General features: G+C 36.9%; 1 protein-coding gene across 2 annotated transcripts; it reads right to left on the reverse strand.

Annotated features, from left to right (window-relative positions):
* Positions 1-1,378: 1,378 nt before the first annotated feature.
* On the reverse strand, positions 1,379-6,563 carry LOC129415363 (uncharacterized). 2 transcript variants are annotated; one of them, XM_073873552.1, is made up of 4 exons: positions 6,438-6,563; positions 5,762-6,353; positions 2,405-2,534; positions 1,379-2,302 (listed from the first exon to the last, which is right to left on the reverse strand). In XM_073873552.1, the coding sequence occupies exons 2-4, from the start codon at positions 6,349-6,351 to the stop codon at positions 1,544-1,546; spliced, it is 1,479 nt and encodes a 492-aa protein (XP_073729653.1). In that variant the 5' UTR covers positions 6,352-6,353; positions 6,438-6,563; the 3' UTR covers positions 1,379-1,543. The 2 variants fall into 2 exon arrangements, with proteins under 2 accessions (XP_073729653.1, XP_055025292.2); XM_055169317.2 differs by having other exon boundaries at positions 5,762-6,530.
* Positions 6,564-17,594: the final 11,031 nt, after the last annotated feature.

Genomic DNA, 17,594 nt, shown 5'->3' on the forward strand with positions numbered 1-17,594 from the left:
AATAAGTGCTGAATACTATAGTCTAGTAATATTCTGTAATAATGATTTTATTAATATTAACATGGCACCTGTATATTTTCTATGGAGTAAAGCTAAGCCCTGGTAATAGAATGGTGGTCCTGTCTGAAAGACCCAAAGACAGGAAGCTTGCTGAGGTTAAAGGGATAGTTCACCCAAAAATAAAAATTCTGTCATTTTCTCATCCTCATGTTGTTGTAAATCTGTATGAATTTCTTTCTTTCTGATAAAGATTATTTTAATAAATGATGTTTAGCACACAGCTGCTTGTAACCATTGACTTCCATAGTAAGAAAACAAACATTATGGAAGTGTTGTGATAAACAATGAAGATATTTTGGTAAATAATGGTAAGCACACAATTGACGGTTCCAATTAAATTCCATCATAATTGTTTTTTCTACTATGGAAGTCAATGGTTACAATCAGCTGTGTGCTTACCATCATTTATCAAAATATATTCTTTTGTTGTAATCAGAAAAAAGAAATTCATACTGGTTTGGAACAACATGATGATGAGAAAATGCTGACAGAATTTTCTTTTTTGGGGGTAAACTACCCCTTTAAGGTACAGGCAAAAACCTACAGATTTATACTTTACATAACACCTACTGTATTTGTTCAGGCTTGGAGATAAGAAAGCATCATCCACTGTCATTTTCAATGTAAGGGATAGGGTGATCAGGACCACAACACAAAGTGTCTTTGTATCACTATGAAGGGGTTGTTTCTCGATAGCAACTCGCTGAAAGCATGCTTTACGTGGCTACATAAGTAAATGACTGGAGACAATGATTTGTTAAAATATTTCAAATTAGCCAGCAACATTTAGGCAAGATGAATGAAAATTACATAAACATTATGGGTATGTATAGCTACTTACTGCATGACTTTTCACCTCATAAATTATAAAATGTCAGAGGAAATGGTCCCTAGCTGTCACTGTGGCAGTGCCCTTTCAAAAAATATACCTTTGTACATAAATAGTACCTCAGGGGTACCCAAATAGTCGGTATGTTATTTGGTATGTTATAAAACATTTCATTTCCTGTGTTAAAATGAAAACCTGAAATATTTTTAATATGTTATACTTCAATAAATAAAGATGATTTAATATACAAAACCATTTTATTTTGATTATGTTTGTAAAAAATAAGTATTATAGTTCATATTTTCTAATTTCCATAGTAAGTGTTTGAATTCCTTTAAGTGACATATCAACCATTTGGTAGAGGCCGATTAAAAAAAATAAAATGATGGGATGTTTGAAAAAAAAACATTGATTGTGTTAACTAGCGACATAGGGAGATAAGAAATGCAAACAACATTTTTTTCAAATGCCTTTTTCTTGGTGTGGCAGTTAAAGGGTTAAAGTTTGTTTATGTGCACAACAACACTGTAAAGGAAATGCACTGTATCAAAAACTTATTTATATTAACATTTATGCAAATGTTGGCAACACTGAATAAAAGTTATTTATATACATATTTACATTCATCAACCCCCAACAAATGTTATCTCATCTTTAATCATTTGCCTCTACTTTTACTAAGGGACCATTCTGGTAATTTACAAGGAGGCAAGCAACTGTATATAGCTGGTTGATGCTCCCTGAAACAGAGAGAGGAATGATTGTATCAAAAAGCTTGTGTTTCTTCACCCTGCGGATGAGGCGTTCAATGTGGACCAACAGCCGAGCAACAGACAGCGTCTCCCTTATCTCACCAGCTGACATCTCTTCTCTCTTTGACAGGTAAGCATGTCTATAAACTTTGCATGGCACACAATCATCATCAACAAGAAAACCTTTGTCGACCATTATCGCCATTCCAGGTTTCAACAGAGAGACAATGCCAGACTGCCTAAAAAGGTCCGTGTCACTGACAGAACTTGCATAAAGGGATGACACAAAGGTGACTGCGCCATGTGGTGCCATGCCGATTAATCCCTTGAAGGTGCAGTGGGACTCGTCAGCAGAGAAAACGTCACTTTGAGGCAAAAGAGAGGACGGAGTTTGGCAACGCAGTTCTGTGCAGTCTATCACCACTTGTGTGTCCGGGTAGTCCTGAAACTCATTGGGCAGATGAGCCTTGACTGCCTCCTCAGACATCCAGATCCGGACCGACCCAAGAATGGTGTACAAAAAATTGGCCCAGGTTGTAATAATTTCACTAACTGTGACCTGATGGATGTTGAATCTGTGGGCCAGATCCCGATGTAATAGGCCAACCGAGAGGTGGACCATGAAGAGGAAGAACTCATCGATGGGCTGCAGGGACTGAAACTGTAAAAACAACAACAAGGTGTGCAATTATTTACTTATAATGTGTAGGCTAGACTTCCAATGAAAATGTAAAATTACATTTTGATTTATTTCTTTATTTACCAAAGCACTGTCTGTTGTTCCAGGTTCACTCTTCACTGTAGTTGCTCTTGCTCGGGATGCACGAATCATGTTGTGGGATGCAGGTTCAATGAGTTTCCAGAAAGCCATTAAATGGCTATAAGTTACGAACCTAAATACGATGTAGGAGGACACATTTTAAATGTATAGCAATCGCTAAATGAAATTAATAACTTGAGACACACAGAAACACATACACACGCATAAGGGTGTTTGTGTGACCCTGCCTGTGAAACCATTGAAAACCACTGTAAGAAATAACTAAAGAAATAACTTGAATAACAAGAAACCATCGTTGTGAAAAATGTATTACATAAGTGTAATTTGATTTTTAACGTCACGTCCCATTCGTTTACATAGAGTGTGCAGGGTTTTTGACCTATACTGCAGCCAGCCACCAGGGGGCGATCACAGCAAAAGTCATTATTGTCATTTGTTTTCAACATAAAATCATCCTACATAATAACAACGATGTGATGTATGGCATTAAAGTACCACGAGAGTGTTTAGAGAGCAGCCGGTGCATCTTCTCTTGAATTCTGATGACGCCACAGCTCTTCGTGATTATTCGCCTCAATGATGACAACGATCACGTGCGTTTCATGTAGTGATGGTCGCTTTCGAAACATTTCATTCGAAACTTTTACGAATCTTCTGCTTTGAATCATTGGTTCGGAGCGTGTCTGAAGCTGGCCAAGTCACGTGATTTTAGCAAACGAGGCTTCATGCGTCATAACTGTTTCGAAATTCCAATGATTCACCACTAGGGGGAGTTGTAAAAAAATGTAAAATGTTTGGACAGAACTGCTTTTACACTATTTGGCCAGCAGGTGTCGCAAGCGTGTGTGGTTTTTCGAACGGTTCGAAAAACTGAATCAATTTTCAAAACAATTGGTACAATTGATTGGAAGTTTCAAAAAGCTTTGTTTCTCCTATCACTAGTTTCATGTATAATCCAACCTTCAGTTCCACTAATACACATTATAAATTCATGTGATATTTAACTTAAACGGCAACAATTTTCTATTTATCTCCATTACTGCTGGTCTTCTCAAATAACACACTTAATTTATGGGTTTACTGTGCAAGTTAATTCTTCTTCTGCTGTTACTCTGCTATTGTGGGTTACACGCGTGAATACTGGTCTTGCATGTGTAACGTTGACGCGAACAACGACGCAAAAGTATGAATGAACTGACGCGTAGCCTACGGCATTTGCCCTACTGTAGTATAATGAGCCCTTAAAGGGGACATATCATGAAAATCTGACTTTTTTCCATGTTTAAGTGCTATAATTGAGGTCCCCAGTGCTTTTATCAAGCTAGAAAATGTAAAAAAGATCAACCCAGAAACTTAGTTTTGGTAAACCATTCTCTGCAAGCATGTGAAAAAATAGGTCATTGACATTTGGCTCCCCTTGTGATGTCAGAAGGGGATAATACTGCCCCTTAAGGCGAAAGTATACTAGGGACGTCTGCGTATGCGCGCCGTCCACATGACGTCATTTTCGTCATCAAGAGGGTCCGTGGCCGGCCGTGCGGATCGTCCGCGTGCAGCCCAAAATTTGAGACCGCGCGGACAGTGCGCGTACAGTCCGCGTACAACAGCGCATGCGCGTGAAAATATTTAGACAGGGCACTCCACTATAAACAATTATACAAAGGAAATAGACAGCATTTGCACACACACTATCGTTTTTCTTCTTTAACTTTTACTTCTTCCCAGAACAGAAAGCCCTGGAGCATGTTTGTTGGATTCCTGTTCTTCGTTGTCTTGTTGTTTGTTCTAAACTGTGTTTGCAATGGTGGATCAGTTACTTTTCTTCACCTATCTTAATGTTTTAATGTACTGTAAATGTCGCCAAATCAGTGCTGCCCTGACAGCCTGTTAGACTAATAATTTGAATAAGAAATCATTTGTATTGCGTAAAGTGTCGAACGAAAAGCTGCGTGGACGCGTGCGCGCGCGAGCCGAATGCGGACGCAGAAAAAAGGTATACCCCGGCCTTAAATCTGCACTATCCAACCACGACACTGCTATTTAGTGCAGAGATCAGCTCATTTGCATTTAAAAGGACACACCCAAAACTGCACATTTTTGCTCACACCTACAAAATGACAATTTTAATATTATTAATGTTTGTAGACAGTAGGCTATTGTTAGCAATGTTTGAAAATACTGACATCGTCCCGCCCCCGAGCTAGTGCGTGTCGAGAGGTTAGCATGCTATAATTATTTATCTGTGGGGTATTTTGAGCTTAAACTTCACATACATACTCTGGAGACACCAAAGATTTATGTGAATTGTCCCCTTTAAAATGACTTCACCTGAAAGTGATCGCATCAGGGGGGAAGTACATTTTCAGATTTTGATTGAAGTTTATAAGGGCACATTAATTTAAAGGGGACATATTATGAGATTTTTTTAAAGATGTAAACTAAGTCTTAATCTAGGTCTGAGCAAAAGTGTGCCGTTTTGGGTGTGTCATTTAAAATGCAAATGAGCGGATGAAGTGCAACCACTGATCACAATGATGGTGGTTTGTTCCAATTGAAACTCAATTGTGCTGTGAATTATTTTCTCTCTCTCTCTTTCTCTCTGTACTAAATAGCTGTGCTGTGGTTGGATAGTGGAGATAAAGGGGGCGGTATTACCTTATTCTGACATCACAATAAGGGCCAAATTACAATGACCTATTTTTTCACATGCTTGCAGAGAATGGTTTACCAAAACTAAGTTATTGGGTTGATCTTTTTCACATTTTCTAGGTTGATAGAAGCACTGGGGACACAATTATATCAGTTAAACATGGAAAAAGTCAGATTTTCATAATATGTCCCCTTTAAAGGAAAATCACTTACACTGATATGTTGTTTATAATAAACACTGCAACATTACATTAAAAAAATAAGAATTATCAGTTTTGTCTTGGAATTCACAGGCAGGGTACATGCATGCATGCATACATACATACATATGAAGAGTTTCATTGCAAAACGAGATAAATCCGTTTTCCAAATTTTTCAGAAATCTCGTTTTTTCGTTGTGCATTGAATTAATATCAATTCAACTTTTGTTTTCATTTAAACCTTCATAACTTAAAAAATACAACTAAGTAGCACCATAAAACAAAATAATAACATGATAACATAATAATAAACATGTTTTGACAAAAATGTTAAAAAACAGATTTATCTCGTTTTGCAACGAAACTCTTCATATATATATATATATATATATATATATATATATATATATATATATATATATATATATATATATATATATATATATATATATATATTAGACACGTGATGTAAGGGTATCATAAATTGTACCTAGTGTAAAACTTTATATCAGCGTCAGAAGCAGCAAATCGGCCCAAACAAAAACTTGAATTGACAGACAACTCCTCCAACTGTCTCTTAAGTCGCGCCACCTCTTTACGGAGATCTTCGGTCTTATCCAGTGCATTATTTACTGCCACAGGTTCTGGAACTGAACAGTAATCATGTTCCAGATGCTGGGTATCCATTGGCACAGAAGCTTCATCCACCTGAGTGTCTTCCTCCTTTATTGGACATAACGTTACCTCAGTGGACCCTGGGTCAGCTACGGAGTAGTCGTTCCACTGGAATAAGGTGGGTACAGCCCCTTTCCTTAACAAGCGACGCCCTTTAGGGGTCGATGGTTCGATCAGATAATCACTAATGAAATGACGACTGCAGACTCTAGTATGAGGTGTGATGTTCAAACTCTCACGTCTAATGTTGTTAATCCACTTACTGCGTGCTTCTTTGTTCATGGGGAAAGTGTGGAAACTCAGTACAGAGTTGAACTTTGATGACGTGCTACACAACGGGACACAACAATGTTCGGCTGACTTACTGTCTTCCCGCCGTTGATATTTCATCCTTTTGGAAGCCATTACTATAATGGTTAACTATATGTTAATAAAATATATATGATACTAAACTATAAATCGCTTTACAATTCATTTAATAAGAGTTTTACCTTTCGCGCTAAATTACGGAGGTAAAGACGCTGGCCGACTCTACCGGAAGTACGGCTTCTTCTTCTTCTTGTAAAGTTTACTGGCGGTTGGCAAGCCGACTTTTGGTGCATTATCGCCACCAACTGACCTGGATGGTGGAATAACAAAATTAAAGCAACGTTTGCTTCTCACAATATTAAAGTTGACTCAGTAACTACCCGTTTGAAAATAACTAACATTACTAAAAGTAAGGAGACAGCAAGAATTGTATAAGTCCTATTTATATCATTTCAAACAAAACACATAAGTTGTGTGCCTTAAAAACACATGTAAGAGAATGACATGCATTCCTAGACGATCCTATACATGCATACTTCATCAGATTATGGTATCCGTCATTTGCCTATAAAACATGCAGACTAAATGTTTAGCACTATAGAAGCCAGGGTCCGATTATTAATAACATATTTGTTTTAACTGTACAGGCATTATTTTCTACTTTTTCAGCTAATAACAACAAAATACATACATATATATATATATATATATATATATATATATATATAAATATTGACAGGTGATGTGTGGTCATCGTCATTTATCAACGTATACTTCTTTTTTTGTTTAAAAGAATAAAGAAACTCATACAGGTTTAGTATAACATGAGGGGAAGTAAATGACAGAGATGGGACCAAGTCACACATGTGCAAGTCTCAAGTAAGTCTCAAGTCTGAACCTTCAAGTCTCAAGTAAGTCCCAAGTATTTTTTGTCTTGGGCAAGTCAAGTCAAGTCAAGTCACAGGCTATATCAAGTCAAGTCAAGTCAAGTCCTGTAGTAGGTCAAGTCAAGTCACCTTATTATTGTAATTTTACCTGCAGAATCTGATCTTAATAAAGTGAAAACACAAGATATACAGTAAGTAACTATCAGCAAATTACAATAATTTGGATTTGCATTGTAAATACTCATGTTCAGTAAAATACATCATGGAATCAAACAAAATTGTAACTTCATAAATTATTTATTTTTTACTTCTGCCAACCTTGTTTGAAATGTTTGAAATTTTCAACATTGAGTCCATAAAACAAATAACAGCTTAACACCCAACAGACTCCTCTCTGAACACCTCCCTCTCTCTCTCTCTCTTTCTCTCTCTCAAACATAGTTCACACACACACACACACACACACACACACACACACACACACACACAAACACACACACACACACACACACACACACACACTCTCTCTCTCTCTCTCTCTCTCTCTCTCACACACACACACACACACACACACACACACACACACACACACACACACACACACAAACACACACACACACACACACACACACACACACACACACACACACACACAAACACACACACACACACTCTCTCTCTCTCTCTCTCACACACACACACACACACACACACACTTGTGTAATGCTCTGAATGCTCAAGGCTGCGGCCAGAAAAATGAGCGCGTCGCACCGCGTGCGCGTCTCTTCCGTTCGTGCGCCTACATATGAAATAACGAACTTGAGCGCGCAAAAGACGCTTACAAACTTAGAAAAAGTAGCCAAGTCTCATACCGCTCAGATCAAGGGAAGTATTTAAAAAAAAATCTAAATTATTTTGCCCACATTTGTCCCCAACACGGTATAATGACTCATCATTGATGAGGGTTAATGGCTACTTTAGCTATTATTACATTAGCTATCTACCAACTAACCAGACATTAAAAAAAATGACAAGCACTTACTATGGCTCTTCAAATGACGTACAAAATTGGAGGTTGTCACGTGGCTGCTGTGATTTTAATGTTGCATGTCTTGCAATGCACTGTTCGTCTTTTGCCGAAAGCGATGACCCTCGGTACCCCTCCGGCTGACATGTTGATATCTGATCTAAGTGGGCGTGGCGTGCGTAAGGTACGAGAGCTGCATAGTGTCGTGATTCAGTCACGATAACGCCATTCTTAGCCTGCGCTCCAGCTGCGTCAACTTTATTTTTTTTAAATTATTTATATATTTTATATTAAAACTGAAAACATGATGTTATTAACACCCAAGTCATTCAAGTCATTGTGTCTCAAGTCAAGACAAGTACAGAGTCTTTAAATTCCAAGTCCGAGTCAAGTCTCATTTATTTTTTTTTTTGTCAAGTCAAGTCACAAGTCACAAAAATAGCGACTCGAGTCGACTCGAGTCCAAGTCACCAAGTCACAAGTCCCCATGTCTGGTAAATGATGACAGAATTTTGGGTAAATTGGGAATTTCTGGGTAAACTACTCCTTTAATAACTTATGGTATCTTATTGTATATTGTAACCCAACACTCTATGATCTTATTTTGCTTCATGAAGATGTTTAAATAAATGAGAGGAAAAAATATTATTTGTTTGTTTAAATTTGATTTGATGGCAAACAGAGTGAATGAAGTTCAAACACGATTCACAATTTATTTAGGAAGTCAATCCACTGTTCATATCATTATGAGGATATAATGAACGAAAGTTTACAGTTTTAGATTAAAGCAAATTTTAGATCAGAAGCCACGCTAATGAACTGATCTGTTTGTTCTGCAAACCAGATGAAACAACAAAACACCAAAGCACCTTCAAACTCATACGACCGGATATCAGTAAACTACAGAGCATTTTATGCTTGCCAATTTTGTCAATAAATTGAATAAAAAAAACATTTAAAAAAGCTGAATTCAATTTAAGTTACTAAATTATAGTTACTTAAATTAAACAGATAGGAAACAAAAATGAAGGTTTAATCAATCATGAAAGCGCTCAAAAACAGGAACACAATTTACAATAAAAAATATTTGATCAATAAGTCATGACAGCATATATGTTTACATTCCTCTTACTCATCAAAATGAATTATCTTACAGCAACTCATTACTAGTTAAAATTTCAATTAGTAAGTACAGATAAATGAATTATACTAAAAATTTAAAACACAAGTGTAGCTGTAAAAACAATTTTAACAGCTTGTTTTTATGCTCAATACTATAAAAAAAACTTTTATTGAAGGTTAAGGGATGTGCAACATTTTGAATGCATCACTGCTAAAGGGAAACAAAAATAATATGTGACCCTGGCCACAAAACCAGTCTTAAGTTGCATGTGTATATTTGTAGCAATAGCCAACAATACATTGTATGGGTAAAAATTATACATTTTTCTTTCATGCCAAAAAATCATGTGAAAATCATGTTCTATGAAGATATTTTGTAAATTTCCTACTGTAAATATATCGAAATGTTTTTTTTGTGGGTAGATGCAGTTGCTAAGGACTTAATCTGAACAACTTTAAAAGGTGATTTTTTTCAATATTTTGAATTTTGCACCCTCAGATTCCAGATTTTTCAAATAGTTGTATCAGCCAAATATTGTCTATAAATCATACATCATTGGAAAGCTTACTTATTCAACTGTCAGATGATGTATATGTTAGTCCAGTGGTTTTCAAACTGGGGGCCGCGAGATGGTGCCAGGAGGGCCCCAGTTTTATGACATTTTATGAAATACATTAATTTATCATGAATTCTGTGTAATTAAATAAAAAAAAAATAAGGCTACTAACCAAAAGCAACACTTTTTTGTATAATTTAATTTGTTGTTTTTTTTTTATTAAAATTTTTTATAGTTTTAGAACAGTTTTTTGTCACAAATTTTCTTTGGTGGGCCGCGAAGGAATGCACCGTACACAAGGGGGGCCGCACGCTGAAAATTTTGGGAACCACTGTGTTAGTCTTATGACTGGTTTGGTGGTTCAGGGTCACATATGTAATACAAATATTAATTCAGGTCATCCACTGTGCATTACCTTAAATAGACCATGGCTTGTGACCAATCAGTGTCCAGAATGGGGACTATTCATTTTATTATCAGGAATATATTTATACAGTCTCATTTGACATTTTATTTGATAAACCACCAAACATTTTGACATTGCACACAATCAAGTTTAGTTATGTAACAATAATACTATCTGAAACAATTGCGCAACAATGCCTACTGTATACAACAGCATCGAGTTAATACAGCACAGAATTCAGAAATCATGGATTGATATTTCTTGATCAATTACTTTGACATTGCTCAGACTTACACTGGTGGCACATTCAGCTGCATGACATCTGGGCTGTTTCTCATAAAGAAAGCCAATAAAATCATTCCATTTCCCTAATTACTGTTTCTTTTATTCCTGTTGCCCATGAGCAGGAACTTAAACGCTCCAATCCAAACAAAGATCTCGCTGCTGCAGTATCTGTCACTTACTCACTGAGGGTGTAATATTATTATTGTCAGATGCTCTGTTTATTAAGCACGAACAACATAAAACATGTTTTATGATGCAGGTCGTGCATGTTTAGGAAAATAAATATTAAACTTTTCAGTTCATGCAAAACTTTCTGTTTCGGGATCTATGAATCACTTTTACTTTCTTTGTAGATTTCAAAGCCATAAAATAAATCAACATGAATCTGAGATAAATCGCAGCACATTACAAACTTTGATTTAAAACAAGATATTTATCCCATTAGGTATTGTGAATAATGAAACTGCAATTAAAAAAAATGATACATTTATGCTTTTGGCAGATGCTTTTAAGGGTCATTCCACTGAACCGGTGCCATTTGCATGTTGTAACTCGTCAAAATTAAAGTTGATATTTTCTTTTTTAACACTAAATTTAATAACACACATGTTTTACTTTTCAAAATGAGTATTGGTCATTCTCAGGTAACTAGTTTAATTTTTAACATGGTTTCTTAATGTAGGATTGGGGGTATTTTGATAACAGGACTCCTTTTTAGCATAGATTTAGCAAATACATGAAATATAGCTGCAGTTAATATGTGCTAATAGCATAAAGACACTTAGCAAATTCTAGTGATTTACCAAAATGTTTTATTTTAAAATAATCTGGTAACATCAAAAAATAATATAGGTAACAGAACTGACATTCACAGTCATAGCATTAATATCATAAAATATACAGAAAAGAAAATGAGAAAAGTGACTTTTGATCTTCATATGACCTTCAGAAGATCCAGTTGATGTCTCTTGAAAATGTGACTTGCGGGATATTCCTAAATTTTCAGAGGGGGAATGTGTTGGGTAAGAGGACTGATTGAAATCCTGGGGACATAACTAAAATGTGCATTTTATCTAAAATATTATGACTTTCAATGGTAAAAATATTTAAAGCAAAGATGTGATGTGGACCCATACAAAAATGCAAAAATAAAGATATCTAAAGAATTGTTTGCTTTATATTTAAAGGTATAGAGATAGAGAGCAGGGACAGATAAGAAGTGCTATTTGTTAGTGTTCTATGTATTAATGTTTTAAAATATTTAGTTTAAATTTGGTGTTAGATTAACATGCACACTTTGCTTAATAATAAAATGTTTTTTGGAGTTAGTTTTCATGCATTTTTATACTTTAAATATAAAGGCACTGGGGAACAGACATGGACATCATGACGTAACAGGAATTTGTGTATAATCAGCATCACATGCAAATCTCATGTCAAACTCATGGACATGATAAGCATCATGAATCATCTGATCAGACATAAAGCCATGGGCTGACTTTATGCCTTGGAAGTAAATTGTTTTTGGATATATCCCAGCGGCACTCGAGAGACCAACAGGCTTATGGGTATTATTATAATTATGCCTATAAATCTCTGACTCCAAAAACACTTTAATGCTTCAACACTGGGTGTAAAGTATGGACGACGTCACCAACCCTGTCACATGGGATATTTCTGCCATCAAGGTAAATATGCAAAGACCAGCGTGTCCATATATTTCTAAACGAAAGCCACAAAGAGTGCCTGCTTTCTGATAGCATCGGTACTCTTAGTCCTGAAAGAACCACCAACAATAAAAATCCTGATTAAGAGCCATTACAGTCTTTCCACAAACACAGATAGAGGCCCAGAGCATTATGGGTAACAACAACTTTCTGCTTTCGTCTCTCAGGGGAATGACAAATATACTAGATTTCCTGATTGTATAATGCAAAAAACATCACACTCTTAAAGGAACAGTTCACACAAATATTAAGATTCGGTTCATTTACTCACCCATGCTTTTATTGTTCGATGTAACACCGCACCCTCAGAAAAATGATACAAGAGTTGTCCCTTTTCGAAAATACACATTTGAACCTAAAAAGTGCATATTAGGACCTCAAATGTACTATTGGTACCAAACAGTGCATACTGGAACCTAAAAGATGCATAATTTGAAAGGGGACCCATCCCGCAGTGACAGCTTTTGTACCTTTCTTTCTGGGAGTGTAGAAGAAAACTTTGTACTTTTAAAACTATCAAGCACTATAAAAAATGCTAACCACCATAAAATGTTCATGAAAGTATAAGAAATTTGATTTAATAATGTTATATACTTTAGTAAAGACAAGCCTAAATAACATGAGTAAGAAAAACAACAATCACATTAATGTTTGGCAGCAATTGAATATGAATACACAGATTATGATTGTAGATTATTCATACACACCTGAAAGTGGCCAATAAAAATAGGTAAGACATACCCAGGGTCCTTAAAGTATGATCTGGCCACAGCGGAGATAAAAGACAATATAAAAAAATGAATGTTATGAAACAACTTATTCTGTTTTTATTTAGATTACAAAAACCCACCGAATCCCAATGACAGGTGCTTGTCAATAGGTGGCGCCATGTGACATTAAAATGCCAATTTTTAACATGTCTGATCATATCTAATGCGATGTGTGCGAATTTTATGGCATCGTCACATGGTTTGATTTTAGCCTCATCGGCTGGAGAAGTTTATGTTTTAGGGTCCCTTAATTTTTAGGGAAACAGTCATGAGGTCTGCCTTACATTTCCGCACTAAGGAAGCACAACACAAGTCAAAACACTGAAAGGAGAAGAAAGGATAAAAGAGAGATTTTAGCAAATGGCCTGCAACGCTTCTCGAGGGTCACAGCTTTTCCAAAATATGAGCGTGTTTTCCGGTGTTAACATGAAAAGCATAAAAATATAATAGCTTTGAATATTTTATTTTATTGCTCTTTTGAATTACTTTGAATTGTTTAAAGGGGACATTTCACAAGACTTTTTTAAGATATGTTCCCACAGTACGTATGTGAAGTTTTAGCTCAAAATACCCAACAGATAATTTACTAAAGCATGTTAAAATTACCACTTTGTAGGTTTGAGCAAAAATGTGCCGTTTTTGGGTGACTCCTTTAAAATGCAAATGAGTTGATCTTTGGATAGTGCAGATTAAGGGGCAGTATTATCCCCTTCTGACATCACAAGGGGGCAAAATTTCAATGACCTTTTTTTCATATTCTTGCAGAGAATAGTTTACCAAAACTAAGTTACTGGGTTGATCCTTTTCACATTTACTAGGTTGATAGAAGCACTGGGGAACCAATTATAGCACTTGAACATAGAAAAAGTCAGATTTTCATGATATGTCCCCTTTAAGGGTTAAATTAAGATTTCTTTATTTTGATTTTTTGTCTCCTATCTCCTTTATTTAACTACAGACATCCACAAACTCATGCCTTACACACACTAACCAATCCATACACACATACGATTCATCTCTAAATACTCCTCCAGACAAGATCTTTCCTCTCTTTCTGACTGATCTTACTTTGATGCTTGTCTTACACCGCTGCACAATAAGCGGTTGTGCCAACAGCCTCTGGACATACAGCTGCGTGGAAACAGACCTCTCTATCGATCCATCGTTCAGCTCAGAGAATCACAGATCAGATCAAACGAAGAAAAACAGAATGAGAAGAGAGAGCGAGAGGGAGAATGATTAAATAAAGTGTTGTCATGGCATCAGTGATGTCAAAACCTGATCATCTAAAATAACTAAAATAATTAATTGGTTACTTACTAGTTAAAGGTACAATAAGTAAGATATTTGTAGTAAAATATCCAAAAACCACTAGCCCGGTGTTATATATTTTGTCCAGCTGATAACAATATCTCTAATGTTTTCAACTACTTGTAAATTATGAGAAAATTGCTGCCCTAAACAGTGACACGAGGCAGTGCAGTCGCCTGTAAATGACGTTAATATCTACGATACCCTTTGTTACCGCCTTTACTGACGTAAAAACCACATGACAACAGTGTCGTGGACAAATGCTGAAGTAATAGCGTCTGTCGGGCCACTCGCTTTTTTATGGTAAGTTTGTTCATCTAAACACTTAATTTTGTGCTGTGTTAACAAACCATCGTATTAGACTAATACTGTAACATCTATGACTAACAATTGCGTTTTGAACATTACATGAAACCTTTCATAATGATGTCATCAAACACAACATTTATAAAACTTGATTACTTTACCTGATGTGTAACATGATTTCTCGTTCCCGTCGGATTGATGCCCACCAGCATTGGAGTTAAAGACAACAAATCCCATCAGTCTACGCTGCTTCAGACCATCATTAATCTACGTCATTGTTATTGATTTGATCTGGCGCCCTCTAGCGGCGCAGATTATACAAATTGCATCTTTAAACTAACTACTATTAGCATTAAAAGACTATAACCCAGCAACAAATGTCATCATAAAATTGGATGAATTTATCCTTTGTAGATATATTATAAAGCAGGGTTCCCACACCTTAGTTAACTTCAAATTCAAGGACCTTTCAAGGACTTTCCAGGTCCAATACCCTCAAATTCAAGGAGTAAATGTGGGGACACATTTCAAGTAAGAGCAAGGTTACAACGTGTTCCCTTTTAAGATACATTGTTACAGTTCCCTTTCGAGGGAACTCGCGCCGCGTCACTGCAAAGACACTTTGGGGATGCCTCCAGGGGTAAGTGCGTCTAAATGTGTTTAGCAAATTCAACCAATGGTGAGGTTTAACGACAAAGTCAGGGTGACGCCAGGGAGCCAGGAGGTATCTCTATCTGAAATATTGCCAAAGATGGCGTTACAGGGACGCAGGAAGTATGGCAAGGGAGACGCAGCGTCTCGTTCCCTTCTCAGGGAACAACAGTTACATACGTAACCCAAGACGTTTTAGTGTGTCAAACACAACTATGCCAAAAAGCATTTTGGTATGAATCAACATTCGCATACAGAAGATATAAGCATTATAGCGAAAAGTATATTATCCTACACTACACAGGGAATAATATGGATTTTTTTCCCCCAGAAAACTTATTGCATAAAATAGATTCAAGCACTTTAAATCACCTGTATCTATGTATGTATATTTTCAAAAACTTCACCTGAAAAGGACGTCTCCGAAAAGGTCAACGTCACGTGAGAGAGCGTTTCATTTGCCATCACACAAGATGTAAGTAAATAAACTCAGCGCCGAGTGCCAGAGAGGAGCTCACAAGTCAATGAATCGTGTACTTGTTTGTTTTAACACTCACTGTTAATTTCTCTCTTCTTCCTCTCGCTCTGATCACAGAATATTCTTCCATCCTGCTCTGGGAATGATTAGATCATCTCTGCAAACGCTCACACTCTTTCATCTGTGTGGAAACAGCTTGAATCCGTCCGACCGGCACGCCGAAAAAAAATCAGGCTTCCGAAAGACACGCCGTCTGTGAATCAGAGCTCGCTGGAGCTGGATCACAGTATTAAACCACAGCAAGTAAGAAGCCGTAAACCGAGTGCGACAGAAGGGCCACGTACGAGCCGAGGGGTTTCTGGGATACATTAACTAATGCTTCGGTTCGATGAAGGACCCTGACCCTCCCAACGTGTTCAACAGGCCTGCGCGTGTGAGGCGACGGGTATTCGGGTGCCCCCCTCCTGTGCCTCGTTGTGGTGTGCCAAACTGTGGCTTATGATCTCACTTCCTCCGCTCGGTCACAGTGGTTTAGGAATGGCCACCGGTTGGCGTGATGATTTGCGGCCCAATTGGAAGCCAGCGACTTTAAAGGCCCATGTCTGTGTATGAAGCCTGACGCCTGCCTGTGGTCACAGCGTTCTCCATTCTCCAACTTCATTTTTCCTTTTCTCCTGTAAACGATGGATTGATGGAGTTAAGTCTCAAAAGCGTCCCTTATGAAAAATAACCATGGTTTTTAATTTTGTGGTTACCAGGGTTTTTTTTGGTGTATTGATTACAGACGACAGTAACCATGGTTTATCCAGGGTTTTTGTAACAAAACCATGGTTATTTTGTGGTAACCATGTTTTTCAAGGGACGGCCATGGAAACTTTTTTGAAAAGGCTGGGCAGGGAATGATGATGAGAATAATAATAATTGGATGTCTGTGTATCCACTGCTTATATACTTAGCTGCACTTTCTTTTTGGCATGTTGGCAAAGTCTTGACTTTTGATTTTGACTTTTGCCATACTACTTTTTAATCCTTCCATGTTTGTACTATATTTGATGGCTGATGATTGACAGGAGAGGAAGTTTAAGGAAGGTTGGCAGTCGTACGCCAGAAATGTGCAAGTGGCAGCAGAAGGGTTTTGTCTGGCACATAAACATCGGCTAAATGAAGCAGCTCTCATCTGCAGCCAACATTAAGAGTAAATGTGTGTTCAGTACATACACTGTACTGTGTGTCATACAGCTGTGACAGAATCCTTTGATTTAGAGGTAATCACATTACATTTATTTCAGTAGCTCAAGTCCTTATTGATCAGTATTTTAAAAGTGATCAGCTCCTCTCATCATCATCTCACCGTCACAGTCAGAAAAAATGGTCCCTAGCTGTCACTGGGTTCTGACTGGAGGGGATAGAGCTACGGACAAATCTTGCGAGATGTTGGGTTTAGGTTTGGGGGTTGGGTTAGGATTAAAACTTTTATGGAGACAAGATTATGGCCGTAGCTGTATCCCTTCTAGCCACAAACCTGTCACTGGGGCGGTACCCTTTCAAAAAGTACACCTAAAGAGTACCTTAGAGTACATTTTGGTACCAAATGTATACAGCGAGGAAAAAAAGAATTTGACATATCAGCATTTTTATCAGTAAGGGGATTTTTAAGGGGGTTATTGACACAAAATTTCCACCAGATGTAGCCATCAAGCCAAATATTAAATTCATACAAAGAAATCAGATCATTTAGGTATACAAGTTGAGTCATAATAAATAAAGTGAAATGACACAGGGAATAAGTATTGAACACACTTTATTTAATAC

The sequence above is a fragment of the Misgurnus anguillicaudatus genome, chromosome 11 (genome assembly GCF_027580225.2).
Source record: "Misgurnus anguillicaudatus chromosome 11, ASM2758022v2, whole genome shotgun sequence".
NCBI classification, from domain to species: Eukaryota; Metazoa; Chordata; class Actinopteri; order Cypriniformes; family Cobitidae; genus Misgurnus; species Misgurnus anguillicaudatus.